This window comes from Aythya marila (genome assembly GCF_965140915.1).
Source record: "Aythya marila genome assembly, chromosome: 1".
In the NCBI taxonomy this organism is placed as follows: domain Eukaryota; kingdom Metazoa; phylum Chordata; class Aves; order Anseriformes; family Anatidae; genus Aythya; species Aythya marila.
The window spans coordinates 950,686-978,190 of NC_139042.1; the positions used below are offsets into that span (position 1 = coordinate 950,686).

The 27,505-nt window shown below is 68.1% G+C and overlaps 2 protein-coding genes across 5 annotated transcripts in view; both read left to right on the forward strand.

Moving 5' to 3' along the window:
- The first annotated feature begins 3,777 nt into the window (after positions 1–3,777).
- On the forward strand, positions 3,778–11,244 carry STARD10 (StAR related lipid transfer domain containing 10). Its single transcript, XM_082764353.1, has 6 exons — positions 3,778–4,038; positions 9,167–9,314; positions 9,543–9,646; positions 9,946–10,063; positions 10,512–10,564; positions 10,657–11,244. Exons 1-6 carry the CDS (start codon positions 3,877–3,879, stop codon positions 10,882–10,884), a joined length of 813 nt encoding a protein of 270 aa, XP_082620479.1. The 5' UTR covers positions 3,778–3,876; the 3' UTR covers positions 10,885–11,244.
- Positions 11,245–12,278: 1,034 nt separating this feature from the next.
- The window catches only part of ARAP1 (ArfGAP with RhoGAP domain, ankyrin repeat and PH domain 1), a 37,860-nt gene continuing 22,633 nt past the window's right edge, over positions 12,279–27,505 (forward strand). Inside the window, exons 1-3 of one of the 4 annotated variants that reach the window (XM_082772574.1) lie at positions 12,279–12,472; positions 13,393–13,518; positions 22,237–22,929. In XM_082772574.1, the coding sequence (XP_082628700.1) occupies positions 22,310–22,929 (620 nt within the window). In that variant the 5' untranslated portion in view covers positions 12,279–12,472; positions 13,393–13,518; positions 22,237–22,309. Of the gene's footprint in view, positions 12,473–13,392; positions 13,519–17,839; positions 18,212–22,236; positions 22,930–27,505 lie in introns of those variants that run through there. The other 3 variants (XM_082772571.1, XM_082772573.1, XM_082772572.1) reach the window with 3 other exon arrangements.

A 27,505-nucleotide genomic window follows, 5' to 3' on the forward strand; every position in this document is an offset into this window, starting at 1 on the left:
GCGTGTTTGGTGCTAAAACAGCACAAGGAAGCGTTTTCGCTCCCCCAGGCCCATCAATATTTCGGGAGCCGAGGCTCTGCCCCTGCTTCCAGCCGCGGGAGGGGGCCGCGAGCCCCCCGGGAGCTGCCCCCCGGCACCCCCCGGGAGTTAAGGTTGGGGCTGAGCGAGGTGAAAAGGGAGGAGATAAGAAAAAAATCGGGGTTGTTTACAAGACCTGGGGTTTATTGCGGGTGCTGTTCTGCAACGCCTTCGCCAGCGGCTCTGGGGGCACAGGGAAGGGTTGTGCCGAGCTGTGCCGAGCTGTGCTGAGCTGTGCCAAGCCGTGCCATGTTGTGCCGAGCCGTGCCAAGCCGTGCCATGCTGTGCTGAGCCGTGCTGAGCTGTGCCAAGCTGTGCCAAACTGTGCCAAGCCGTGCCAAACTGTGCCATGCTGTGAAAAGCTGTGCCAAGCCATGACAAACTGTGCCAAGCTGTGCCATGCTGTGCTGAGCCGTGCCGAGCCGTGCCAAGCCATGCCAAACCATGCCAAGCTGTGCCAAGGCAAGCTGTGCCAAACCGTGCCGAGCTGTGCCAAACTGTGCCAAGCTGTGCCAAGGCAAGCTGTGCCAAACCGTGCCGAGCTGTGCCATGCTGTGCCAAACTGTGCCAAGCTGTGCTGAGCCGTGCCAAGCTGTGCCAAGCCGTGTCAAGCCATGACAAACTGTGCCAAACTGTGCCAAGCTGTGCCAAGCTGTGCCAAGCCATGCCAAGCTGTGTCAAGGTGAGCTATGCCAGACCGTGCCGAGCTGTGTCATGCTGTGCCAAACCATGCTGAGCCATGCCAAGCCATGCCAAACTATGCCAAGCTGTGGCAAACTGTGCCAAGCTGTGCCAAGCTGTGCCATGCTGTGTCATGCTGTGCTGAGCTGTGCCGAGCCATGCCAAGCTGTGCCATGCTGTGCCAAGCTGTGCCAAGCTGTGTCAAGCCATGCCAAGCTGTGCCAAGCTGTGCCAAGCCATGCCAAGCCGTGCCAAACCGTGCCGAGCCGTGCCAAGCCGTGCCAAGCCGTGCCAAGCCCCAGCCCCAGCTCCACGACACGGGGTCAGTTTCGGACAGGCGCTGGCTCCCCTTGCTCTCCTTTTGGAGACCTTTTCCCTGCCCAGCTCCACCAGTGCCACTTCGCAGCTCCAGTTCCTCTCCCAGCCGCGTGTTCACATGTATGAGCTCCCCCTCCCCGCAATTAACACCAGAATTTGTTTTTTTTTCCACCCCGGACACCTCAGGACGGGGCAGTGGGGACACCTCAGCCGTGCCCGCAGCGTCCCAGCCCCGAGCACGGAGCCCATTTCACCTGGCTGGGTGCCGAGCGGGTCCGTGCGATATTTGCACACACCAGAGGGCTCCCAGCAGCTGCCTCCCCACGCCCGCAGCCCTCGGCTGAGCGTGACGGCGTGGGACACGGTTTGCACGGCTAATTGAGCTCAGCGCTCTGCTAATTAGAGCCTGCCAGGGGCTGGATGCTGCGTGGAGGGGGGCAGAGCTGGGGCTCAGCGCGCACGAACCGCTCGGCGCCGGAGCTGGGGGCGCAGGACCAGTGGGAAACCCGGCCTGGGTGTTACTGGGAACGCTGGGATTTGCCCCAAAAAAGCACCGAGGGGGGTACAGCAAGGCAAAAGGGCTCGGCTCCGGCAGGAAAGGCGATGGGATGTGTGTGCATTTTGGGGGGGGGGACCCACAAATGTCCCCAGAGCGGGGCTCAGGGGCACCCGGCACCCCCACAGCTCCCTGCTGAGCCGCTCGTGGGGGCAGCCAGGATCTGGGATTCCTGCACCCAGCCCCGAATTTCAGCCGTTTTGGGCACTGAACAGAGGGAGCTGACGGTGATGGGGTGTGCAGAGGGGGTCCCCAGCCCTGCCTGCCCCCCCTAAACCCCCCAACCCCAGCCCATCTCCGGCGCCGTGCCCCAGCTGGGTGCGCACGGGCAGGATTGCTGGGCCCGCAGATGCCGTCTGCCCAATTTTTGGCCGCAGCCCTTGCCCACCGTGAGAGGTGAGGCCGGGCTCCCCGTGGGGGCAGAGCTTTTCCTGCACCTTCCTCAGCCCCCCGGGGAGGGCAGGGCCGGGAGAGGCGCTCCCCGCGCTGCAGGCTCCTGGCACGGCCCCAGCCGCCTGGGGACAGGGCGGAAAAAATAAAAAAATAAAAATAAAAATAAAAATAAAACAGGTTTGGGAAGCAGGGCAGACACAGCCTGTCTGGAAGGGCTGGGGCAGCAGGGACGAGGGCATGTGGGTGTGGGGCAGCTGCTCCCTGCCCCACATCCATCCCTGCCCCACATCCATCCCTGCCCCACGTCCCTGCCTTTCCGTGCCCTCTGTGTTGGCGCGAGCGAAGCGGGGGCTGCAGCAGGATGGGGACCCCCAGCCTCATCCCCAAGCCCCGCAGCCAGCGGGGGATCCCCACGGGGCTCTGTATGATGCCAGAAAGCTCCTCGGCTTCTTTTCCCTGTCCCAAAAAAGCAGCACTGAGCCCCCGCATCACCCAGGGCGTCGTGTGGGTCAGAAACCTCTGCGCCCAGGCCACTGTGCGCCGGGGGACGTCCCCACGGACCCTCTGCTGGGCTCTTTGTCCCCGTTTCCCCACGCACGGGCTTTTTCCTCCAGGTACAGCACCCCGGGAAGGGGCTGCACCCGTTGTCCCCCCCCCGGGTGCTGCCGGAGCATCATCTCCCCACGGCGCTGCGGCGAGCGGCCCCGTTCCGCCCCCACCTCCCCGGTTATTTAGGGCAGCGGGAGCTGGGAAGAGGCTTCCTCTCTGCTGCTAAGTAGGGAGAGAGAAATCCTGAGTCTGCAGCATTTCCCCAGCCGCCCCGGGAAGCCCCGGCCTTTCCAAAAATCCTCCTGGCAGCCCTGGAGCTGCCGGTGGTGGCAGCCTGCCCTCCTGGCGAGGTGCTGCGGCGCCGCAACGCTGCCGCAGGGCTGGGGGCACCCAGCCCCCCATGTCCCCGTGCTCCCAGTGCCCCCCCCCGGTGCCCTCTCGGTGCTCCTGGTGCCGGCCCCGGTGCCCCCTGCAACCTCCCAACCTCCCCCAGTGCTCCCAGTGCCAGCCCCAGTGCTCCTGGTGTGACCCCCGCTTCTCCTGGTGCCCCCCCGCTGATGCCCCTACCAGTGCCCCCACCCCAGTGCTCCCAGTGCCACCACCGATGCCCCCCACCCCATCCCCCAGTTCCACCATCCCCAGTGTCCCCCCCGGTGTTCGCGGTACCCCCCCCAGGTGTCCCCCCGGTGCTCCCAGTGCCCCCTTCCCAGTGCTCCTGGTGGCACCGCCGGTGCCTCCCACCCCATCCCCCAGTTCCACCATCCCCAGTGTCCCCCCCAGTGCTCCCAGTACCCCCGCCCGGTGTCCCCCCGGTGCTCCCGGTGCCCCCCCAGTGCCCCCGGTACCCCCTCCCCCAGCGCTCCCGGTGCCCCCCCTCCTAATAACTGCCCCCCCCAGTGCTCCCAGTGCCACCACCAGTACCCCCCACCCCCTCCCCCAATTCCACCAACCCCAGTACCCCCCCAGCGCTCCCGGTACCCCCCCAGGTACCCCCCAGGTGCTCCCGGTACCCCCCCGATACCCCCCCGATACCCCTCCCCGGGTACTCCCGTTGCCCTCCCCCTCCCTCCCCCTTCCCCCCCCGGTACTCCCGGTGCCCCCCCCCATCCCGGTGCCCCCCACCCCTCGCCCCCCCGTGCCCCCGGTGCCGCCCCTCCGCGCGCCCCGCCCCGGCCCATGGCGCACCGCGCACCGGGCGGCGCCGCGCCCCGGGGATGCCGCCGCCGCCGTAGGGGCCGCCGCGAGCCCCCGGCACCGGCACCGGCGACCCCCGACCCCCCCCCTAAGGCCGGTGCGGGGCCATGTCGGGCCGCGACAGCGTGCAGATCCCCGACGATCGCGATTTCCGCGCGTTCCGGGCGGAGTGCGAGTGCGAGCGCGGCTGGAGCCTGAGCTACAGCAAGGCGGGGGTGGCCGTCTGGGTGCAGCTGCTGGAGCCCGAGCGCTCCCTGCACAAGATCAAGGTGAGCCCGAGGGGCTGGGGGGGGGCACCCCCGGGTAGCTGGCACCCCCCCCCGGGCACCCCCGGGCACCCCTTGGCACCGGGTACCCCGCGCACCGTTGGGCATCCCCATGGCACCGCGCACCCCGTGGCACCGGGGACCCCCGTGGCGCAGGGGACCCCCGTGGCGCAGGGACCCCAGGGGTGATTGGGGACCCCAAGGGTGATTGGGGACCCCGAGGGTGCGCAGTGGCAGTGGGGACAAGCGAGGGCTCAGTGGGGAGTGGAGACCCCCGGGTGACCCAGCGCTGCGGGGGAGTGGAGGGGACTCGGGGTACGTGGGGACTCCGGGGGTAAGGGAGGTCCCCGTGGCACCGGGGGGGGGTCCCTGGTGGAGTGGGGACTGGGGGGGTGAGCGGGGACCTGGTGACAAGTAGGGACCCTGGGGTGATGCAGCACCTTGGGGGGAGTGGGGATCCTGGGGCAAGTGGGGATTTGGGGTGAGCTCAGCACCCAGGGGGGAGCCCAGCACCCAGGGGGGAGCCCAGCACCCTGGGGCAAATGGGGGACCCTGGGGTGAGTGGGGACCCTGGGGGGAGCCCTCACGCAGGGGTTTGGGGGTCCTGGGGGAAAGCAAGGACACAGGGGTGACCAGCACCTTAGGGTGCGCGGGGAGGGGACCCTCGGGTGGTGCAGTGCCCGTGGGGGGAGCAGGGACCCCAAGGGGGGAGTGGGAACCCCGGGACAAGTGGGACAAGTGGCACCCTGGGGTGGGCAGGGACGGGTAGGGTTCCCTGGGGACAAGGGGGCCCGTGGGGACTCACCCAGGGACAATCGGGGACAGCAGGGCTGTGGGGCTGTGCCCCCCCACCCCAAGAACTCCCCCAAGTCTCACTGTGTGTGTGGGGGGGGGGGCTGTGGGAAGGGGACCGCCGTGTCCCCAGCCTCCTGTGTCCCCATCCGGGCTGGCCAGGAGCTGCGGGGGGCGCAGGGGGCTGTGGGGCGAGATGCCAGGAGAGCAGCTTTTTGGGGAGGGGGGGGGGCACAGTGTGGGCACAGCAGGTGCCAGGCGCTGGGAAAGCCAAGGGAAAACTTCCCCCGGTGCTTTAGGGGGGGGGGGGACGGCGCTGGCTGCTGGTGGGGACCCCCCTGGGGACGGCGTGGGAGCGGAGGTGGCGGTGGCGTCGCGGCCTGCTGGCAGCTGGTGGCACAAACAGGCAGCGCCGGGGGGGCCCTGGCCCCGGGGGGGGGGGTGTTTTGCAGGCGGCTGTGGCTGTGCTGTTTGCTCCCCGGGGGCTGCGGCACCCTGGGGACACGCGGGAGTTTGGAGGGGTCCCGGTTGTGGGGTCCCCGTTGGCACCAGGCTGAGCGCAATGTCCCAGTCCCCCCCCCCCCCCCACGCTGTGGATCCAGCTGCCTGGTCTACAAATGTCACCGTGTCCCCCCCCCCTCCCCCCAGCCCCTGCTGGCGTTGCTGCCCCCCCCAAACGTCCTTGGGTTTGGTGTGGGATGGGAAAAGGGGGAGTCTGGTGCGGGCCGAGGGATTTTGGGGAAGGACGGGGCCGTGGTGCCGGGGGGGGCTGGGTGCTTAGGTGCTGCTCCTGGCTGCCCCCCCCCTGCCTGCCCTGCCCCCCCTGGGTGACAATCCCCAGGTGCCACGTCTGCCTGTGCCGATGAGCTCAGCCGGGAAGCCTCACGGGACACGCACCAGGATGTCCTGGCTGGGGCTGACGCCACGCTCCCATGGGTGCTCGGCACCCGGAACCTCGCCCGCGCCGCCACGGGGAGCCCTGAGCAGCACCCTGGGGGCTGGGGGAGCGGGGCCAAGGTCCCTATTTGCCCTTTGGGGGGGGTCACCACCTCTGCCCCACACCTGCGCCTCTCCCACGTTCCCTCCCCAAACCTTCGGGTCCTCTCCGCGGGGCCCCCTGCGCCCCCCTGCCCCGGCGTCCTGCCCCCAGCACCCTGCTGCACGGATCCTGCTGGGAAAACCCCGGCTGCTTCTCCCACAGGACGGGCAGAAGCCATGCCCGGTGGCACCAGGGCTGCCAATTTGGGGGTGCCACCGGGCACCCACCCCCCCGGGGACCCCGCTGCCGTCCCCTCCGTGCCCGGTGGCCGCTGACGTGGCACCGGGAGGAGCAGGGGCGCGCTCCTCAGCTTCCCAAAGCCTTCCCGGGGCTGGTATTGTTTGCTCCCTCTCCTGCTCTGTAATTAAATGAAACCCGAACGTCTCGCCCCGCTTTGAAGAGGCCCCCCCCGGGGCTCCCCCCCCCTCTCCCTCAGAGGTGCCGGGCTCGCCCAACCTGCTTGCTGGAGGCTGGAGGCGCAGCGAGCCGGTGCCGCGCGGTGCCGAGCCTTGGGGCCGGCTGGAAATTTGGCCCGGGGGGGGGTCACAGAGACCCCAAAACGGTGTGGGACACGCTGGCCGTCCCCGTGAGGCCGGGCTGCTGCTCATTATTTATTTATTCCCACGGATCCGGCTCGGGTCACCTTGAGACGGGGAGATCTCCGTTGTCATCGGTGACCCCGTGGGTGCAGCGCAAAGCTGGGGCTGGGGGGGGTCCGGGCAGGAGCAGCCCCCGCCTGTGAGGCTTTGGGTGGGCTGTGTGAGCGCCTGGGGCAGGGGAGGGTGGTTGGGAATGGCCCTGGGGGGGTTTCTCCATCCCAAAGTGGTGGGGACCTGCTGGCCTCGGCCCCTTGTTTGGGTTTCTGCAGGATGAGGGCTGCAGGTGCCATCAGTGGGTTTAGGGGACCTCTGGTGCCCCCCCCAGCGAGGGGCTCACCTCGAGCTCTGCCTTGTTCTGGGATCACAGGATCACAGCTAATTCGGGTCGGGAATTTGGGGGCCTGCCCACCCAGCTGACCCCAGGTCGGGGTGCTCCGGGCTGCATCCAGCTGAGTCCTGAGTCTGGAGAGACCCCACAGCCCCTCCGCGTCCCTCCCCCCCAACTCTGTGACCTCCCCAGCAGTAAAAGTTTTGGGTTTTCCCCCTCCATCCAGCCGGGACTCCCCCCTTCAGCCCCCATCCCAACGCCAGGCACCTCAGGGAAGGCTCCGGCCCCATCATCTCCAAGTGCTCCCGTGGGGTGGCCGCGCACAGCAGCGAGGTCCCCCCTCCTCCCCTCCACCCCCATCCACACCTTTTAGTGCCGGGGAGCCCCAAATTGGCCCCAGCACCCTGGGGGCAGCCCCTGGTGGGGTGGGGGACCCCCCTGGGGACCTGCTGGCTCCATTCCTACCCCACAGGCTGGGGCACGTTTGGGTGTCCCTGCCTCCAGCCCCACAGCCGGATCGTGCCTGGTTCATCCCCCAGACCCAGCAGCTTTTTCTCCTGGTGCACCCCAAAATTCAGGGTCCCCCCAGGAAGGACACAAACCGGGTGCTTTGTGGCCACCCTGCCGTGCAGGGGCTGCCCCAGAAAGCCCCTTTTTTGAGGCTGCCCCCCCCAAATTTTGGGGTCTGGGAGCGCAGCGGGGCAGCACCCGGCACAGGCGGCCGCTTGAATGCCTTGCGCCCGCCTCCCTCCTGGCCCTGCTTCCTCCTCCTCCTCCTCCTCCTCCTGCTGGCCACGCACACCCAGAGTCAATATTGACCCAGGGCTGGGGCGCACGGCGCCGGGTGGCACCGTGCCCTTCCCGAGGGGGGGACCCCGGTGTTGCCCCGCGTCCCGGTGGCCCCGGTGAGTCACGGCAGCCGGTGGCACCGCGTGCCACACGGGTGTCACGGTGGCAGCGCGGGCAGGCCCTGAGTCACCACCGGCTGCTGCCACCCGAGGAGCAAAAAGGAGCAGGAGCGGTGCCGTGGGGGGGCCTGGCAGAGGGCACGGCACATGAGGAAGCCCCCCCTGCTCGCTGCGCCCCATGCACGCGCTGCTCCTCGCCGGGGGGACCTCGGTTTGTGCGCCCCAGGGTGCTGGGGCAGCCCCACGGTTCACCCTGAGCCCTCCTTCCTCCTCCTCTTCCTCCTCTTCCTCACGTGGTTGGTGCTGTTGAGGGGACAGGCTGAAGGGCACGGGGTGCTGGTGACCCCTCTGGGTGCTCGGTGCTCACCGTGGCTGCCCCATGCCAAGTGCCACCGATGTGGTTGGACCCTCCCGGGTGCTTCTTGGCCACCCGTGGGTGCTCCCGGGTCCGTGTCCCTCGGCACCGTGGGTGCTGGGTGCCTGGGGTGCCCCCGTGCTGCAGCCCCCCAGCCCTGCCGTGGCTCTCAGTGCGCCCCGGGACGTGTTGGGAAGCACCCCGGAAACCTCACCTCAGCCTCACCCAGCTCCTGCCCCGGCACCCATGGGTGCACCCCCCTGCACCCCGCAGCCTCTCCCTGCTTGGGGGCACCGCTGTGACCGCCCCCGGGGGGGTCCCGTGGCGGCCCCGCTGCGCCGATGGCAGCTTTGCCTTCCTCCTCCTCCTCCTCCTCCTCCTCTTGCCGAGGATTTGGCTGCCATGGTTACTGGAGCTGCTCCGGGGCCGGCGAGGCTGCGGCTGCCCCCAGCTGCCCCCCGTGCCCCCAGGATGGAGGCGAGGAGGGAAGAAACCCCCCAAGGTGGGAAGGGCCCCCCGGTACCCTCAGCACCGCGGGCAGCCCGGTGCAGAGCTCTGCACCACGGTGGCTCTGGGGGGGGGGGTGCAAACTGGGCCAAACTGGGCCAAACTGGGCCGAGCTGTGCGTGGAGAGCTCTGTTGTCCTCCCGCCCTGCTGGTGGGCTTTTCCCTCGGGTGATTTGTGCATTTTCCTGCCTGGCAGCAGAGGGATTTTGCGAGCACCCAAACGCAGCTCGCGGCGCGTCACGCAGAGCCAGGAGGGGGGGTGAGGGGGGGGAGCGCTGCGTGCCGCCTCCTCTGGCCGGGTTTTGCTGCTTTATGGGGCCGTCAGCTGCTGGGGCTGCTGCTAGCGGGGTCCGGGGGGGCTTCCCCTCAGCCCCCTGCCCTCAGGGAGCGAGCAGCAGCCGGGGATGCGTGCGGCGATGTGGCTGCGGGCACCGGAGCTTGGCGCTGGGGATGCGCGGGGAGCTCTGAGGGGCTGGGGGGCTCCCCAACCCTACTGCGGGGGGCTTTGCTAGCGGGGCTGCTGCCCCTTTGCACCCTCCCGGGGGTGCTGGGTGCCTGTGGACCCCCTTCCCGGGGTGGTTTCTCAGCCGCCCGCCCCTGCAGTGCAGGATGGAGTGCAAGGACGTGGCGGCGGAGACGCTGTACGACGTGCTGCACGACATCGAGTACCGCAAGAAGTGGGACACCAACGTCATCGAGACCTTCGACATCGGCCGCCTGACCGTCAACGCCGACGTGGGCTACTACGCCTGTGAGGAGGGGGCCACGGGGCCGGTGATGGGGGGGGGGGCGGCGGGGTGCCAGCAGCACCCTGGGGCTCGGTGGGGACCCGGGTGCGCTCGTGGTGCCGGGGGCGTCACGGTGAGGAGCTTGGTTTGGGAGGGATTTGGCACCCGCAGAGGTGGGGAGGGGGCTGGGATGAATGCCTGGGGGGGTGGTGGGGGTCTCACCACTGGCCCCCCGCTGCTGCTGTCCCCAGGGAAGTGCCCCAAGCCCCTGAAGAACCGGGACGTCGTCACGCTGCGCTCCTGGCTGCCCATGGGCACCGACTACATCATCATGAACTACTCCGTCAAGCACCCCGTGAGCGCCTGCTGGGGGTGGGGGGCGACCGGGGGGGGGTGCTATGGGGCTGGGTGGGCTCTGGGGTCGCTCAGAGCCCGGGAAGAGGCTTGGGGTGGGCTTGGAGAGGGACCCCGGGAGGGGGAGGTGGTGGAGCGCATCGCCTGGCACCCCGCGGTGCCGCGGCTCCCCCGGTGTCCCCATTGGGGTGGGGGTTTTGGGGTGGGATCCCGTGGGTGCCAGCGTGTTCTGGGGGAGTCGTTGTGGGTGCCCTGCCCCATCACCCCCCCCGATCCTCCTCGTGTCCCCCCCCCCCGCAGAAATACCCACCCCGTAAGGACATGGTGCGAGCGGTGTCCATCCAGACGGGCTACCTGGTGGAGGGGAAGGGGGCCAAGAGCTGCACCATCACCTACCTGGCACAGGTGGACCCCAAAGGTGAGGGGGGGGCCCCAATAATCCCACCCCGAGGGGCTCAGCCTGGACGGGTGGGTGCGGGCAGGGCGGATTCGGGGAGCGGCGTTGGAGAAAGTGGGCAGCGGGGGGGCTGGAGTCATCATACTGGTCCCAGTTGGGGCACTGGGGTGACACCACTCGGGACGTTTTGGGATTGTTCCCCTGAAACGTCCCTGGCTGTGCCCAAGGAGCTGAAATCTTAAATTTGGCAGCACCAGGAGGGGAAAAGACCAAGGGGGGAACCCGGGGGGCACCCTTCTGGGGTCCCCTGGGTGCAACTGGAGCAAACTGGGCGCACCAACCCCCTTTTCCCTGCACCCTCCCTGCTCACCCTCTCCCCTCACCCCTTTGCCGGGGGGGTCCCGGAGCCCCCTGACCCCCGGGGGGTGCCGGCCTCATCCCGGGGACCCCTCTCCTCTCCGTTCCACAGGCTCCCTGCCGAAATGGGTGGTGAACAAATCCTCGCAGTTCCTGGCCCCCAAGGTGAGTCGGGTATCGGGGGGGGGTCTCGCGCTCCGAGGGGTCCCTCGCTTGTTCCCCGCGCCCCCTCCAACCCGCCGCTGCGCCCACGGCAGGCGATGAAGAAGATGTACAAGGCGTGCCTCAAGTACCCGGACTGGAAGCAGCGGCACAACCCCGGCCTCAAGCCCTGGCTGTTCCCGGAGCAGAGCACGCTGCCCGCCCTGGCGCTCTCCGAGCTCTCCATCCAGCACGCCGCCTCGCTGGAGAACATCGACGAGAGCTCCCTCTCCGAGACCAAAGACGACCGCGGCGAGGCCAGCGACGAGGACAGCGTTAACTGAGGACCCCCCCGAGCCCCCCCTGGGGGTTATTTTTTGTGTGTCCCCCTCCCCGTCCCCGCCGCAGCTCTCGCACCCGCGTGCGCGCACGCACCCACGCTTCTGCCTCCGGGTCCGCAGCCGTGCCGGGCACCCCCAGCTCCTTGGAGAGGGGGGGGTCAGGAGGGGTTGGGGGGCGTTTTGTGCCCCCCCCCCGCTTCTCCCCAGGCTGGGGGTGGCAGCTGGGCCCCCCCCGGATGCTGCTGTACCCATCGGTGGCGAACCCAAAGTGCCCTTCAGCCCTCGGTGGGGGGGGACAGGGGAGGAGAGGACCCCCCCCGTGCCACCACCCCGCTCCTTGCAGGGCTCCATCCCCTCTGTTCTGCTTGGGGGGGGGGGTCCTGTGCTTTAGGGGGGGCTCCTGGCATGTCCAGGGGGGGCTGGGGGGCTCCTGGCGTGTCCAAGCATAAAGAGGAGAGCTTGGGGGGGTCCCCAGCACCCCCAGAGGGGGGGTCCCTGGGGGTTTCTGCCCCCCCCCCCAAGCTCTTTTTTCAGGGAGGGGGGGCCCCGGGCTCGGTGTGTGACCCCTAGTGGGTGCCCCCGCGGGGGGGGGCAGGTTTTGTACCTTGTACCGGCGCGGGTTCTTTAGGAATAAAACAAACAATTCGGGCGCGGGGGGGTCGCCTCTCCATCCTGCCCCCCCCCCCCATCCCCATAGGACCCTCCCCATCCCCGTGTGCCCCCCCCCCAACATGTGGTGAGCTCGGGCAGGGACCACCCGGGCCCCCCCCCCCAGGGGGGCTTCGCTGCCCCCCCCCAACAGCCCCAGGACCCCCCCGGGGGCTGGGTTTGGGTTTTTATTTTTTGGGGGGGGGCGTTTGGGGTTCGGGGACTCCGAGCACCATAAAAACGGGGAGAGGATGGGGGGGGGGATAAAAGGGTGGGGGGCGCCTCGGGGTCGCTCGGGGGGGGCTGATAAGGGTTGAGCAGCTCCGGGGGGGGGGGTGGTTCACGGTGGGGGGGGGGCTGTGCGCTGGGGGGAGGCGTGGGAAGGGCTCGGCCGCCTCCTCCTCCTCCTCCTCCTCCTCCTCTTCCTCCTCTTCCTCCTCCTCCCCCCCCCCCCCCCGAGCCCCCGGGAGCGCACGCAGCGGCACGGCCAGGTCAGTGCGCCCCCCCCCCGGACCCCCCCGGACCTCCCCAAAATTGCCCCCCCCCCCCCTAGCCCCAGGAGAGCTGGGGGGGACCCCCAGGGAGGGGGGGGTGTCCGAAGGGCACCGTGCGCTCCCCCCCCCCCCCCCCACGTCCCGGTCACTTCCTGGCCAAGTTTGGGCGGGGGGGGGCGGCCCCCGGGGCCAGCTCCGGCCCCCCCCGGGCTGCGGCGTTTTGGGGGATTTTGGGGTGTTTTGAGGGGTTTTGGGGGGGGTGGGGGGGGCGCCGAGACCATCCCGGTGCTGGTTTTGGGGTGGTGGGGGGGGGGCGCGCGTAAAGACGGCCCCGTCCCCTCCTGCTCCCGGCTGCGAAATTGCTCCAAAACAGCAAAAAAAAAGAAAAAAAAAAAAAAAAAGAAAAAAAAAAAAAGCAAAAAGTGAAATCTGCCGCAAAAAGATTTGGGGTGAGTGCTCCTGGCTCGGCCGAGGTGGGGGGGGAGGTTTGTGGGGGGGGGGGGGGGATGCTGAGGGTTTGGGAACCCCCAGACCCCGCATTGGGGCTTGGGGGGCGCCACGGGGGTCCCAGGTGCGGCCCCCACCGCTGCCCCCCCCCGGCCTCCCCCACGCTCATTAATAATAGGACCTAATTAAAAGGGGAGCGGGCGCCGTCCCCCCCCCCCCGTGTGGGGCAAGAGCGGAGCAAAACCGGAGCCGAGGGCAAATTGGGGGTGGCACGGGGGGGGGGGTGAACCCCTCGGGGGTGTTTTTGGGGTCTTTTTACCTCTTGGTGCTCCCAGGGATTGGTTTTTGGGGGGGGGGGTGAGCGGGGCCGGGTGCTTGGGGGGCGCATCCGGCACGCAGGGGGGTGCTGAGGGCAGGGGGAGGCAGGGAACGGAGCCGCTTTTTGGGGAGGGGGCGGCACCCCCTGGCTTGGACCCCCCCGAGGGGGGCACCCACCCTGGCGTGGAGCAGCCAGGAGGGGCCGTGGGGGGGCCGGCGGCGAGCGTGTCCCCGTCCCCGTGTCCCCATGTCCCCATGTCCCCGCGGGATGAAAGGGGCATTGTCTGCCCAAGCTGGAGGGTGGCCACGGGGAGGGCACCACGGCTGCTGCTTGGGGGCGAGGGGCTGCGGGACCCCCCCCCTCAACCCCCCCCAGGGCAGGATCCGGCCCCCCAGGAGCGAGGAGGGTCCCGGTGCCAAACTGGAGACCCCGGTGCGGGCGTCCCCGCGCCACCGCGCTTCATTTTTTTTTCCCCTTGGGAAGAGAACTGGGTGGGCAGGGAAAAAAAAAAAAAATAAAAAAACACCAAACCCAAGCACGACAGCCCGGCCCATTTTATTTTTTAATTGTTTTTTTTAATTTTTTATTTTTTTTTTGGGAAAGTCCCTGCGGTTTTCCCCTCGGCTCCCGTTTCCATGAGGCAGCCAGGGAACGCGCCCGGGCCTGGCGGAGCTGCTGCACCTCGGCGGCACCCGCGGTGAAACCTCGACTTGCTGCCAGGACACCGAGGTATCGGGGTGATCGGGGTGCCCCCCCCGGGGTATCGGGGTGCCCCCCACCCTGCTCGGCTCCCTGCGCCCCTATTTGGGGTGCTGGGCGCTGCCCCCACCCCGTGCGCCCCGAGCTTTGACCCTGCTCGTCCTGTGCCGCTCCTGCTCCTCCTGCTCCTTCTTCTCCTGCTCCTTCTGCTCCTGCTGCTGCTGCTTCTGCTCCTCGTGCCGTGCCGAGCTGGGGGTCGGGTGAGCTCCTGGGGGGGGGCGCAGGTTTGGGATGGGGCAGGTTTTTGGGGCAGGTTTTGGATGGTTGCATCCGTGCTCCGAAGGTGCGCAGCGCGGTGACCGCGGGGCCGTGCGCCCGGCTGGAGGCTTCCCAGCGTATCCCAGTTCATCCCAGCACCTCCCAGCTTACCCCCCAGCACATCCCAGGGCCCGAATCGGGCAGGGATTTGCTTTTTGCCCCCTCCCAGGGCCAGTGGGGGGATGCTCGGGGGGTGTGTGGCTGGGGGATGTCCCTCTCCTCGGTGCCACGGGGGGGGGGTTGGGGTCGCCGCAGGGCTGCGGTGCCACCTCGGGACCCTTTGTGCCAGGCTGCCCAGAGCTGTTATGGGATCAGAGGGCACCAGGGAGGGGTCATTTATGGCAGGGGAGGGTTTCGGGATCCCTCCCTGCCCCGTGGATGTCTCCGCCAACCCCCCAAAGAGGCAGAAATTGGAAACCCCCCCACCCCTGGGCACTGCAGGGGGAAGCGAGAGCGGCCGGTGCCGGGCTCTGGTGGTGGCTCTCAGCTCATCCTCATGGGCAGGGGGGTCCCCAAAATGGGAGGTGTCCATCGGGGCCCCCAGGTGATTAAAGCCACGCTCAGTGAGAGCCCCAAAACCCCGGGGCAGCGGGAGAAATCCTACAGGGGGTGGCCAGGGTGCGACCCATCGCCTGGGTGCAGGAGGTGCTGGGCTCTGGGGCTGGGGGGGGGGGGCTCTGGGGTGGCGAGGTTGGGACCCCAGGGGGGTGTCCCCAGCGATGCTGAGCTGTGGGGTCTGCTGCTACGCCCTGCTGCATAGAAATACCCTAAAAACCTCTAAAAACCTCTAAAAATACCTGGGGGCACGTTTGGAAGCGCCGCCGTGCCACCCCGCGGTGCCCGCGCCCTGCGTCCCCTCCCCGTGAGCACAACAGGGGGGTGGTGGTGGTGATGCTGCCCCCCTGGGGGTGCTCAGGGGCAGCCCTCGGACACCCCAAAGCTGCAGGAGAGGCGGCGCCGTGCACAGGGGGGGGTTTGTAAAGCTGGTGTGTGTGGTTTTGGGGTGGAAAGGGGGTGTCCCCGGTGCCAGCCAGCGCTCGGTGCCTGGCATGGGGCAGGGGGCGTTTTGGGGACAGGGGTGACTCGGGGGTGGGTGTCTCAGGGACAGGGGTGGCTCGGGGACAGAGGTGGCTCGGGGACAGGGGTGCCTTGGGGACAGGTTTTTTTTTGGCACAGGGGTGCGGTGCTGCTGCACCCCACGGGGCTGGCCCTCTCCAGGCACACGGTTTGGCACAGGGGCCCCGGACTGCACAGAGGAGGAGGGAGGAGGAAGAGGAGGAGAAAGAGGAGGAGGAGGAAGGCAGCCAGGGGTCCCGGTGCAGCTGCCTGGGTCAGCTTTCACTTCCCACTCGTGGGGAGCCGAAGCCGGGTCCCAGCGGGTTTCGTGCAGCAGCGGCGGTGCTGAGTGCGTGGGGTGGACGAGGCCCTGCAGGGCCCCCCCAAAAAAAGCAGGAGCACCCCACGGGGCCACCACGGGCAGGTCGGGGCCTTTTGGGACCATCAGGAGGACAGGGAGCAGGCAGTGGGGCATCCCAAGGGATGCATCCCGTGCCCCAAACCCGGCACCGTCTGCGGGGTCCTGGTGGCAAGGGCTCGTCCTGATCCTTGGGTGCCGTGGATGCGGGTGGCACCCGGTGCCACGCCGTGTCCCATCCCCAAGAAGGGATTTGGGGTGGGTGCAGCCCCCTCGTGGCATCGCAGGGACCCGGCGGGACGGGGCCCGGTTTCCTGACCTATTTTTGCAGGAGGCAGAAAGTGTGTCAGGCACCGCGGGGGGACGGCGCCTGCCCGCACGGTGATGGGGCTGGAAGGGGCCCTGGGAGCCAGCTGGGGCCGCGCCGTCCCCATCCCCGTCCCCATCCCCGGGGAGGGGAGGCCGGGAGCCGGGGGTCAGCCTCTTCTGCCTTGTAGCAAGGTGCAAAGAGCACGCTGCCCCACATTTGGCACATGAAAAATGAAGCAGAGCGGGGTTTCTGCCCTCATTTCAGCCCAGGGAATCTCCCTCAGGGACTGCTTTGGTGGCGAATGCAAGAGGGAGACCCCAAATGCTGCCCCACCTGCCTTATATACCCACTCCCTGCAGCATCTCCTGCGGGGTAAACGCCTCCTGGGGCCGAGGGACACATCCCTTGGACGTGGCTGGCTCTGGATGCGTCCCGTTGGTGCAAGGCAGGAGGAAGGAGAGCTTTGGGGCCGCGGGGGAGGCGGGGGCCGCGCGTTTCCCCGTTCGTGCTGCAGCCCAGGGCACGCTTCGCCTTCCCAGGTTTTACTTCCAGCTGTGGGATGAGGGCCCCACGGCACCGGCACTGCGAGGGGGAACTGGGCAGGGAGCCCCTCAGGGTGCCCCGTGCCTTCCTCATCACCTTCCTCACGCCTCCTGGGTGCTGCTGGCGGGGCCTGGAGCCCCCGAGCTGCCCGTGCCGTGGGATGGGGAGCGGGGCGCACCGCGGCACGACCACGGCTCGGCTCCCCTGCCGAGCTGCCACCCTCATGTCCGTGCACACCCCTGGCTGCCTGTGCACACCCCTGGCTGTCTGTGCACGCCCCGATTGTCTTTGCACACCCCTGGCTGCCTGTGCACACCCGCAGCGCCACGCACACCCCGATTATCCACGCGCACCCACACCGCCGCGCGCACCCCCGTCATCCACGCACACCCCGATCCTCCTCGCACACCCTCACCCCTGGGCACACCCCGAGTGCCTGTGCACGCCCCTGGTTGTCCACACACCCCCCTGGTTCCCTGTGCACACCCGCCGTGCCGTGCACACCCGGATTATCCGGGCACACCCGCGGTGCCATGCGCACCCCGATCGTCCCTGCGCACCCCGATTGCGCACCCCACTGAGGGTGTCCCAGTTCTGGGTGTCCGTGCACACCCTCACCACCGTGCACACCCCGATTATCTGTGCACACCCTCACCACCGTGCACACCCCGATTATCTGTGCACACCCGCCGTGCCGTGCACACCCTGGTTGTCCGTGCATGCCCGCCGCGCCGTGCCCAGCCACCTCCAGGCGGTTCCCACCACGCACGGTTTTGGCAGCCCCGGAGGGAGGAGAGGTGTGGAGGAGCTGAAAGGCAGCTCCAGCAGCCTGCCGCGAGGAGCACTTTGAGATTGCGATCGCTGGCAGCAGCAGGGGCTCTGAGGAACCTCTTCCACCCCCGGCTTTTGCTGACTTTGCAAGACAGAACTTGATAGCAGGAGGCTGCCCAGGGCCTGGCGTGTTTGAATGTTATTTGCATGCTGTGTTTACTGGCTTGCCCGCCGCCGTGAAAGCTTGAAAATGAAACAGATTCACCTTCTCAAAGCGAAACCCTTGCTGCTGCCGAACTAATTTGACTCGGCAGCGGTGAAAGGCTGGAGTTGTTCCCATGGGAGATTCTGGGGCCGCGGTGCATCTGGGAGCCGGGGCTCGCTGCGATCCCAGGGCCCTGCTTCTGCTTTTTTGGATGTTTTCAGCTCGCCCGGGATTTGTGGTGGCAGGTTTCGGTGTGAGGATGCTGGAGCTTCCCACTCCCGGCCGGGAGCGGTTCGGTCTCTCCGCCTGAAGCCTCGCTCCCAGCCACCCACCCGGATGCTGCGGGGACCTTGGGGACCTTGGGGACCTCAGGCTGGGCACAGCCCAGGTCCTGCTGAGGATTCTTGCTCCGTTTAGGCAGGAAGAGGTAAAAATGACCTCGGTGTGGTGGCCGGGTTGCCCGATGTGGCACGGGTAAAGGCGCGGGGCACCCTGCGGCACCCAATTCCCACCGGTCCTTCCCCACCACCCATCCACATGTCCCTGGTGCCCACCGGGACCCCCGTGGCGTGCAGGGTGGGGGCTTGCTGCAGTCTGGATGCGAGCCCCGAGCTGACCAGGCCCCCCCAGGCCTGCTCCTCCTGGTGAGAGGCTGAAATCATCCTGCGTTGGCCGCTGCTTCCGTGGGGCTTCGCGCCTCCGCCCTCTCCGCCGCCGGGGTGGGGTCCTGGTGGGGGGGACGTGGCAGCCTTGCCCTGGCCGGGCTCTGCTTGTCCCTCCATCCCCGAAATGTCCCCTTCTTGGTGCCTGGGTCCCCGCTGCCAGCCCTGGGCTCACCGGGTGCCTCTGATGCCCCCGGCCCCCTGATTTCCTCCGCGCGGGTCCCGCGGCGGCTGCGGTCGGAGGCGCTTGGCTGTCCTGCCGAGATAGCAGGGGCCACGCTCACCCCGTGGGGCCTCTTGCAGCGGTTATTGCAACACGTTCCCATGCACGCGGGGCTTTCAACGGGCGCCTCGTTTTTTTTCTGCAAGTTCCTGATCTCCGAGGAGGCATTTGAGGAAGTCCCCAAGCCCTGCGCAGAGCCCGGAGCCGCGGCGCCGAGCCGGGCATGGGCTGCGGGCTGGCAGCGCTCTCCCCACCCACGGCACGGAGCTGAGCCCAGGTACATGCTCCTCGCCCGCTTTCATCCCACCTCCGGAGCCCCAGGGCTCGGGAAGGGGAACCTGGGTGTGCCGGCGGGGTCTGTCTGTCTGTCTGTCTGTCCGTCCGCCCCGCCTGTCGGGCTGCAGATGCTGAAAGAGGAATGGGGACCGGTGCGCCCAGCGCTTCACGCCCAAGGGCTCCGGGTCCTGCTCCCATACCAGCCCATGCCAAGGCTCTGTGTGGCCCCCCCCGGGTGACCCCAGCATGGCACGGGGGGGGCTGGGGGGCTGCAGTTGGGGTGCTGGGTTTCTGGGGGTGCGTGCCGGGGATCCCCCACGGGGCCGTGCCCGGCGCAGAGCCCACGGCCACTTTGGGTCCCGGGGGGGGGCTCTGCTGCTGGGCTAAGGGGCACGCAGCGGGGAGGGCACCTCGGTGCTCCTGCTTCGCTCAGTCTGCTCTGGAAATGGAGCTGCTTTTGGGGTAAATTTGGCTGGAGGGGGAACAGTGGGTGAGGGGGGCCTGCTGAGCCACTGGGGCTGTGGCTGGGGGCGCGGGGGTGTTGGCACGCTGAATGAATCCTCCTGGCTCATGGGGTGGAGGTGATGGGGTTTGCTCATGCTGGCAGCTCCCCCAGCTCCCCAGGCTGTGCGTGGGGACGTTGTGGGGTTTGGGGATCCCCCCCGTTTGGCACCGTGTCCCCCCCTTGCTGCATCACCGTGAAACACCGGGCGGCACGCCCCGAGGGGCCGGGGGGCACGAGCTGCCTTTGTGGGGGATTTTGGGGGGCTCTCCCGAGGACCCTGGGAGCAGGGTGCCCCCCAGGAGCTGGGACAGGGGGTGCTGGCGCATAGGACGGGGTGGACGGGGTCCCTGGTGGACCCCAGGACTGCACCCAAATATCTCCCTTAATTTGGGTGCGAGCAGGCCAGGTCCGGGAGGATATGGGGTGGGTGGGGAGCACACGGACGAGCAGCCAGCCCCCCTGCTTCACAGCAGAGGGGTCGCTGAGCACCTCGCTCTGGATTAATCACATATGGTGACCATGCAGCGCGTTCTGCGTCCCCAGCATGGGGAAACTGAGGCACGGCAGGGGGATGAAGCTGTTGGTGGGGCCGGTGGGGTCCGTTCCCAGCTCTTTTGGGGCCCAGGCTCCATCCTCCGGGCTCAGGGGCCGTGCCTGCAGCCCCAGGCACGAGGCTCCCCAGCCGCTAAATCCCTTACAAAACCCCAGAGGCGCTGCCTAATCGCGGGAGGAATGCGGCCGGGAAGCACGGGGGGGGGTTTGGATTTGGGTACCAGGATCTGGGGGGGCTCCCTCCTCACCCAGCCCTGGAGGTCGGAGCTGCTCCGTGCATCTACTGGGCCTGTGCCACCAGAAACCGTGTCCCCAAAAAGGGGACGGGGGGGGGGTGTGGGGAGCGAGCTGGGTGCCACCGCTCAGGTTGCAGCAGCGCGGTGTCGTTTCCAGCGGCTCTCCTCTTTCTGGAATTTCCTCGTCTCCCTGCGGGTGGAGGTTAAATGATTCATGGCCCGGGGAGGAGAGCCGGGCGAGGGGCTGATGAATGATTTACGGGGCCGACACGCGCCGGGGGCGAAGTGCTAAAGAGCGAAGGCGCCTCCAGCCCACGGGGCAGGGCCTGCGGGTGGCCTCGGTGGTGCCACCTCGGTGCGCCAGCCCCGCTGCAACGCCCCCCGTTTTTCGGGGCACCCCCAGCACCGCCTCGCCCCCAGCTCCTGGTGCTCCTGGTGCCTCCTTCCCATCCCTGTGCGGGGTGATGTTATCCCTTTGGGGATTGCGCGCTGCTTGGAAATACCAAACCGTGGCCCTGGTGGCTCTCTGCCCCTCTGTGCGCTCCCCAAACCCCCCCCTTTTTGTGGTGTTGCCCCCCCCCAGGTGCTCTAGCAGGGTTTGGGGGTCTCGTCCCGAGGTGGGGGAGCCCCCAGGGCTTTGTTTTTCTCTCCAAATGCTCCCAGAACCCGGGACCCTCCCCGTGCCCCCGCCGTGCCGCGGGGCTCAGAGCTTTGTGCTTGGCGCTGCGCTCGCGCGGCCCCATGGAGCGCAGCGAGGACCAGAAAATGGGCTTTCAGGGCTTTTTATTTTTTATTTTATTTTATTTTTTTGCTGCAAAAAATGTGGCAGAGAGGGGACGGGACGGCGGCAGGGCTGCGTTTCCTTCTGCTTTTCCCCCTGCAGGGGCAGGGAGCAGCCGGGGGCCGAGCCCGCGTGCGCAGAGGCAGCGCCGGACGTCCTGTGACAGCAGTGTCACCGCACGGCGTCACTATTTTTAATGCCAGGTGGCTTTTTTTTTTCTTTTTTTTTTCTTTTTTTTTTTTTTTTAGCGCCGGGGGAGTGTGAGAGGGAAAGTGCCCGGCTGCGTGCGCATCCCCGCAGGGCTGCCGGGGTTTGTGCCTCTGGGGGGGGGGTTTATTGCTGGCTGTGCACCCTAAAAACATCCTAGGGGATTAAGGGGGGGTCTGCCCCGACCCCACGGCTCGCTCTGCACCCCATAAAACTCCATAAATGTGCCTCTTCATGAGCTCTTCACAGCACCACGCCGGGCAGGAGCAGCAGCAGCTGCCGGAACCACAGGGGGTGGAGGGACATGAGTCAGAAAAAATGTGACTCCGAGGGCCAGATTTCGCGATCGGCGTATTTTTAGCAGCAGGAAATCCTCTGGCTCTCACTGAGCAGGGCAAAAAGAGCTCCCGGAGAGCCCGAAATAAAGCGTGTGCTGGGGTCAGGCCGGCGGGGGGAATCGGGGACACCGGCGCTGCTCCGCCGGTGGCGCACGGGGACGGGGACGTGGGGGTGGCAGGGGTCAGGATCTCCCCTCACCGCTGCTCTTACAGGTCAGGGGGCTGTGCACGGTGATGCTCAGCACCCTGCCTTGCTCTCTTCCTCGGGAAGGAGCCCCCTGTGCCACCGCTGTCTCAGGAAGGTGCTGGGGGTGCTGCCGGGGATGGTGCCGGGGGTCCCAGCCCCGCAGCTCCTGTCGGAGGTGTTGGTCGGAGCGCTGCCTCCCAGCCCTCTTCGTGGCCAGGATCAGAGTTCAGGGGTGTGGGAGCTCAGCCTCCTCCTGCCCAGAGCCACCAGGAACTGGGGTGCCGAGGGTGAGCCCTACTTCTGCTCCCCGCCCATGCCCTGCGCGGTGCTGAGCCCCCCGGGGCTTCCTGTGCCCGAAAATTGTCCCCGTGCGCTCGGTGCCAGCTCCTCTGCTGCCAACTTCAGGCTCTGCAGGTGGGAGAGGGGCAGAAGGATTTGGGATTGTGGTGCCGGGGGTGCTGAGTCCCTGAGGAACCAGCGGCTGGCCTGGGCATGGGGGCGAACTCGTGCCAGGTCTTGGGCACCAGCCACGGCTTGGGGAGGCACGGGGGTGGCATGGGGAGGGCACGGGGGTGGCACAGGGCAGCAACCTGCAGCCAAGCCCCTGGGCCATGAGATAAAACACCGGGGGCCCTGTGGGCACGGTGACAAGCTGGGGACAGCCACGGCCACCAGCAGGGACCTCAGTTCCTCTTGGCACCACGCTTCCATGCCAAGGTTTTGCCTGGCGTTTCGGGAGCCGTGTGTCCATGTGTCCCTGTGTCCGTGTGTCCCTGTGTCCGTGTCCCCCTGTCCAGGCTTTTTGGGTCTGTGCCACGCCGTCACCCAGCTCCGTGGGGTTCCTCAGCTGCCTGCCCGCCCTGCAGAGCTATTTAAGCATCTCCCCTGCACCCTATTAATTAGCCCATCACTAAGCCCCGTGGCTGCTTTGGGGCCAGCACCACGCTGTGCCTGCTCCCCGCACCCCCAGCACCCGCTGCTGCGCCGTGCCCGGCTCTCCCAAGGGGGATGGCTCTAATTAGATCCCTCGGTGTGGCTCTAATTAGCGCTGGGACACCCACATTTCGGTGCCTGGGTTGGCACCGTGCCGCCCCCAGCTCCCCCCCAGCCCCATTTGGGCACCAAACCGACGGGGACGCGCGCGGTGCTGGAAGGAACGAGGGGCCCCCCCCCCCTCCCCAAAACCGCCCTGCGCTCACCCCGTCCCTCTCCATCCCCAGGTCCCGCCGCCGTGCCGAGCCCCGCCGGGCGGAGGAGATGCTCTGAGCGCCTCGGGACCCCCCCCCCCGTGCCATGGAGGAGGAAGGGGGATGGCTACCGGTAGCCGCCTGGCTGGCGGCCCTCCACCTGGAGCAGTACGCCGAGGCCTTCGAGCGCAGCGAGCTGCGCACCGTCTGGGACTGCCGGGCGCTGACGGACGAGGGGCTGACCCGCCTGGGGGTGCTGCTGCCCGGACACCGCAAGCGCATCCTCCTGGGCGTCCAAAAAGCCTTCGCCGAGGCCACTTTGCCCGAGCCCCCCCCGAGAAAACCGGTGCCCATGAAGCGCCACATTTTCCGCCCCGGAGCTGGCACCGCCGTGCCAACCGAGCCCCCCAGCTCCCCGCCGCTGCTGGAGCCCGAGGGGGCCGCGAGCGTCCCCCTGCTGCCCCCCCCCATCCCTCCCCGGGTGGGCTGCAAGCCCCCCGTTAAGTTCTCCCCCGTTGCCAGCACCCCCGAGCCGCCCCCCCCCTGCAGCCCGGCCCCCGAGCTGCCCCCTCTGCCAGCCCCCAAAGCCGAGAGCCCGGCGAGACCCCCGCTGCCGGCCAAGCGGCACCAGGTGGGGGGCAAATGCCAGTCCCTGAAGACCCCCCCGGCCCCCAGCCGCCCGCCCGCGTTGCCCCCCAGGGCCGGGTCCCAGTACGAGGCCAGCAGGTACGGGGCTGGGAACGGGGAGCGGTGGGTGTTGGGGGGGGGATGAGAATGGGGAGGGGGCGAGCTGTGGGGTTGCTATGAGGGGAGGGTCCAGCGCATCCTCTTGGGGGGCTCCCTAAGTGCCGGCATCCCCCTGGGGGTCCCACAATTCCCATAAGTCCCCATGGGGGTCCCAATACCCCAGCACACCCCCCTGGAGGTCCCTACACCCCCATGTCTCCCTGGGGGTCCCACAATCCCAGTATGCCCCCCTGGGGTCCCCATACCCCCAGCACACCTCCTTAGGGGTCCCTACACCCCCACACCCCCCTGGGGGTCCCACAATTCCCATAAGTCCCCCTGGGGGTCCCCATACCCCCAGCACACCCTCCTGGGGCTCCCTAAACCCTGCATCCCCCTGGGGGTCCCTTGATTCCCATATTTCCCCATGGGGGTCCCCATACCCCCAGCACACCCCCCTGGGGGTCCCTACACCCCCATGTCTCCCTGGGGGTCCCACAATCCCAGTATGCCCCCCTGGGGGTTCCCATAAGCCCAGCACACCTCCTTAGGGGTCCCTACACCCCCACACCCCCCTGGGGGTCCCACAACCCCAGTATGCCCCCCTGGGGGTCCCTGTACCCCCATCACACCCCCTTGGGGGTCCCTACGCCCATACATCCCCCTGGGGGTCCCCATACCCCCATCACACCCCCTTGGGGGTCCCTACACCCCCACACCCCCCTGGGGGTGCCACAATTCCCATAAGTCCCCCTGGGGGTCCCCATACCCCCAGCACACCCCCTTGGGGATCCCCCCACCCTCCCACCACCCTGGCGCCCCCCCAGCCCCATCTCACCCCCCCCAGTCTCCCCACACCCCATGGCTCCTCTTGTCCCGGTCACTGGTGCCCTCTAGTGTCACTGTGTCCCCATGGGGGGGGGGACACCCACTGGGACACCCCCAGCCCCATCCCAATCCCTGAGGGGGGGGGGTGCCAAGGGACCCCCAAACCTCTCCGTGCGCCCCCCGCGCTCTGCGTCTCGCTCTTTGCTGCTGTTTTTTGGGGGGGCTGAAAGTTGGATTTTACTGTTTTATCGTCATTTTTATTTTATTTTATTTTATTTGCCCCAGTTGGGGCAGTTTGGGGCCAAAAATGCCCCGGGGGAGTTTGGGGGGGGGGGGGATTTCCCTGCCCCTCGGTGCCGTGGGCACCCTGGGGCGCGGTGGCACCGGGGGGCACCTTGGGCACCCCGTGCACCCCGCCACCCCCTCCCCTCTCCCACCTTATCCTGGGGGTGCGTTCGCTCTCCCCCAGCCCTTGGGGGGGGGCTGTAGGACCCCCCCCCACCCCGGCACAGCCCCCGTGTTACGGTGTGGGCTCAGAGCTCGTCCTGCCCTGCAGACCGCAGGCAGCTGCTGTCCCCCCCCCTCCCCGTCACATGAAGGCGGCTGCGGTGTGGTGACAGCAGCGAGCACAGCCCTGGGGGGCTGGGGGGGGGTGAGGATGTGTGTGTCCCCCCCTTTTTTGTGTGTCCCCCCCCCCCAAGCTGCAGCTGAGAGCGAAAGCGGCCCCGGTGCAGCCGCAGAGCTGGTGCAAAGGGCTGGAAATTCCCCCCCCCCAGGGGAATAATTTCCCCCCCCCCAGGGCACATCCAGAGCTTGTGCACCCCAAAATCCTGCTTGTGGACGTGGGCACAGCGCTTGTAATGGGGTGGGGGGGATGTTGGCCGTGTGTGCGCCCCCCCCCCAGCGTCCCAATGCACTCCTGTGGTTGGTGAGCCCCCCCCAAAAAGGCAGAGCCCCCCCCGGGGGACCCCATTTCTCCAGCCTCTGGTGACAGCGCCCATCGTGTCCCTGTCCTCAGGAGGGGTGCATGGGGGGGGTCCCTGCCGAAATAATGCCATGGGGGGGACCTGGGGGGGGTCCCCGTGTGCTCAGAGCTGAACCGGGGCTCGCTGTGGTTTTGGGGGCTGTGGTGGTGGCAGGGCTGGGGGTGCCCCCCCCCCGCACCAAGGTGTCCATGTGGCCAGGATGGGAAGGGCCCCCGGTGGCCCCAGGGGGGGTTTTAGGGCCCCAAGGCAGCAGAATGCCCCCAGGGGGTGTGTGGGGGGGCTGTGGGGTGGGCACACCCCCAGCTGTGGGGTTTGGGCTCCCGAAGACCCCTGGGGCAGGGCCATGGCTGTCCCCCCGCGGGTCCTGGAGCCCCGGGGACCTTCTCCAGTGCCGCATTTCTGTGCGCCCAGATGGCCCCAGAAAGCCAGCCCCCTGTCCCCACTCCCCAGCCCGTGTCCCCATCCCATGTCCCCAACCCCACTCCACATCCCGTGTCCCCAGCCCATGTCCCCATCCTCTATCCCCATCCCGTGTCCCCATCCCTTGTCCCCATGGGTGTCCCCAACCCCACTCCTCATCCCCGTTCCCCATTCCCCATCCCATGTCCCCATCCTGTGTCCCCATCCCCTCTCCCCGTCCTTGTTCCCTGTTCCCAATCCTCTCTCCCCCTCCCACGTCCCCATCCCTACTCCCCATCCCTGTTCCCTGTCCCCTTCCCATGTCCCCATCCCCACTCCCCATTCCCATTCCCCATCCTGTGTCCCCATCCCCGTTCCCTGTTTCCTACCCCATATCCCCACTCTGCTCCCTATCCCAGTTCCCCATTCCTCATCCCGTGTCCCCATCCCCACTCCCCATCCCAGTTCCCCATTCCCCATCCCATGTCCCCAACCCCACTCCTCAACCCTGCTCCCCATCCCATGTCCCCATTCCCCATCCCGTGTCCCCATCCCGTGTCCCCATCCCCTCTCTCCATCCCATGTCCCCATCCCGTGTCCCCATCCCCTCTCTCCATCCCATGTCCCCATCCCGCGTCCCCATCCCAGTTCCCCATTCCCCATCCCGTGTCCCCATCCCATGTAAAACCCCGTGTCCCCCTCCCGTGCCCCCACCCCTCTCCCCATCCCCGCAGCCCCCACGGACCCATCCTCCCCGCGGGGAGGAAGCGAGGCCCTCGAGGCCCCTCGCGGGGCTGTGGGTTTGGGGCCGGCCGCGGCCGCCTTGGGGTGGCTCAGGAAGCTTTTTGTGCGCAGCGAGCGCCGAGCAGGAAGTGCTCGGGGGGCGGCCGAGCGGGCCCAGCTCCGCTCCCCGGCATCGCCTCGCCCCACGGCGCCGAAATCGGCCCCCCCCGGGACCCCCCCACCCCAACCCAGGTAGGGGCACGGCCACCGCCGCGCGTGGCGAAGCGCAGCCTCGGTGGCGGAGGGCGGGGGGGGGGTTTTGCACAGGGGACGGAATCACGGAGCTTCCTCTTCTCCAAAAGTGGGAATTTCGCCGCCTTTTGCGCCTTTTCTGAGTCTTTCTGAGCCCACGGTTCCACTCTGGCTCGAGGGATTGGGGTGAATTTGGGGTGGAGGAGGGAGGGTGGCTGTGCGCAGGGTGCCGCGGTGCCACCGGGCTTCGGGGTGGCCAAGGCACAGTCGTGGCGCGGCGCCCTCGGGCACCCCGGTGCCAGGCAGGGGACACCATCCTCTCCTGACCCTTTTTGTGCCTTCTGACCCTTTTTGTGCCTTCTGACCCTTTTTGCGCGTCACCACCGAGGTGGTCGGAGCCTGAGTGTGCGCTGACACCCCCGGGGGGGATGTGGCAGCGTCGCCTCCTGCTTTTTGTTTTGCTTTCCTTGCAGGGTCAGTTCCTTCCCCTGCGCCCCGGGAGGTGGGGACATGTCCCCAGGGTGCCACACTCCCCTCTCCCCGTGTCCCTTCCCCTCCAGGGCCACCCGGGTGGCACCAGGAGGTGCTGGGGGCGCTGGGGAACTCCCTGCTGCAGGGTTTTGGAGGCATTTTGGAGGCAGTGAAGCTCCGAAAGCACCAGCAGCGAGTGGTGGAAGGGTGCTGAGTGTCACCGCCACGCTGGGGACCCTGAGCTGTGGGAACGGGTCCTGTGTGGGGACAGCTGGGCCCGGCCAGGCTCTGACCCACTGGGACAAACTGGTGGTGGCGTGTCTGGTGATGGAGAGGACGGGAACAGGGACAGGGACAGGGACAGGGACACGTCCTCACCATGGCCTGGAGGCTCCAGGAAGGCTGGCAGGAGCTGTTTTGTGCCACCATGGGCACTGGGACACCTCCTGGCCCCGTGCTGCCCCCAAATTCCCCAGGACACCGATATCCGTGGGTCACCCTGTGCGCCCTGCTGCCCGTGCCGCGTGCGTGCCTTTACGCGTGGAAATCCTCCGCGCACACTTGGTGGGCACACGCAGCAGGCAGGGAGCTGAGGGCAGGGAGGTGCTGGGTTCCCGTGGTGGCCGTGCTTGATGCAGGGAGTGGCGTGGCAGCTGCAGCACCCTAACAGCACCCACGGCACGCACGCACCCGGCTCCTGGTGCTGGGGGCCCGCTGGTGCCTGGTTCCTACCGAGGCCACACGCAGCAGGGTGTGGGTATGGTGACACCGGGTTCCCGTAGACGTGACGCACAGTAGGGTGTGAAAACCAGGTGCTTGGTTCCCATCGTGGACGTGCACAGCAGGATTTGGCCCCGTGCTGGGTGTCCGTGGGTGCCTGGCCCCCCTCCGGGTCCATTTGGCACTGGTGCAGACTG

Coding starts and splice junctions, on each gene's coding strand:
- STARD10 (XM_082764353.1), top strand. CDS start 3,877: ATGTCGGGCCGCGACAGCGTGCAGATCCCCGACGATCGCGATTTCCGC. Junction 4,039..9,166: donor GCTCCCTGCACAAGATCAAG/GTGAGCCCGAGG, acceptor CCGCCCCTGCAG/TGCAGGATGGAGTGCAAGGA. Junction 9,647..9,945: donor ACTACTCCGTCAAGCACCCC/GTGAGCGCCTGC, acceptor CCCCCCCCGCAG/AAATACCCACCCCGTAAGGA.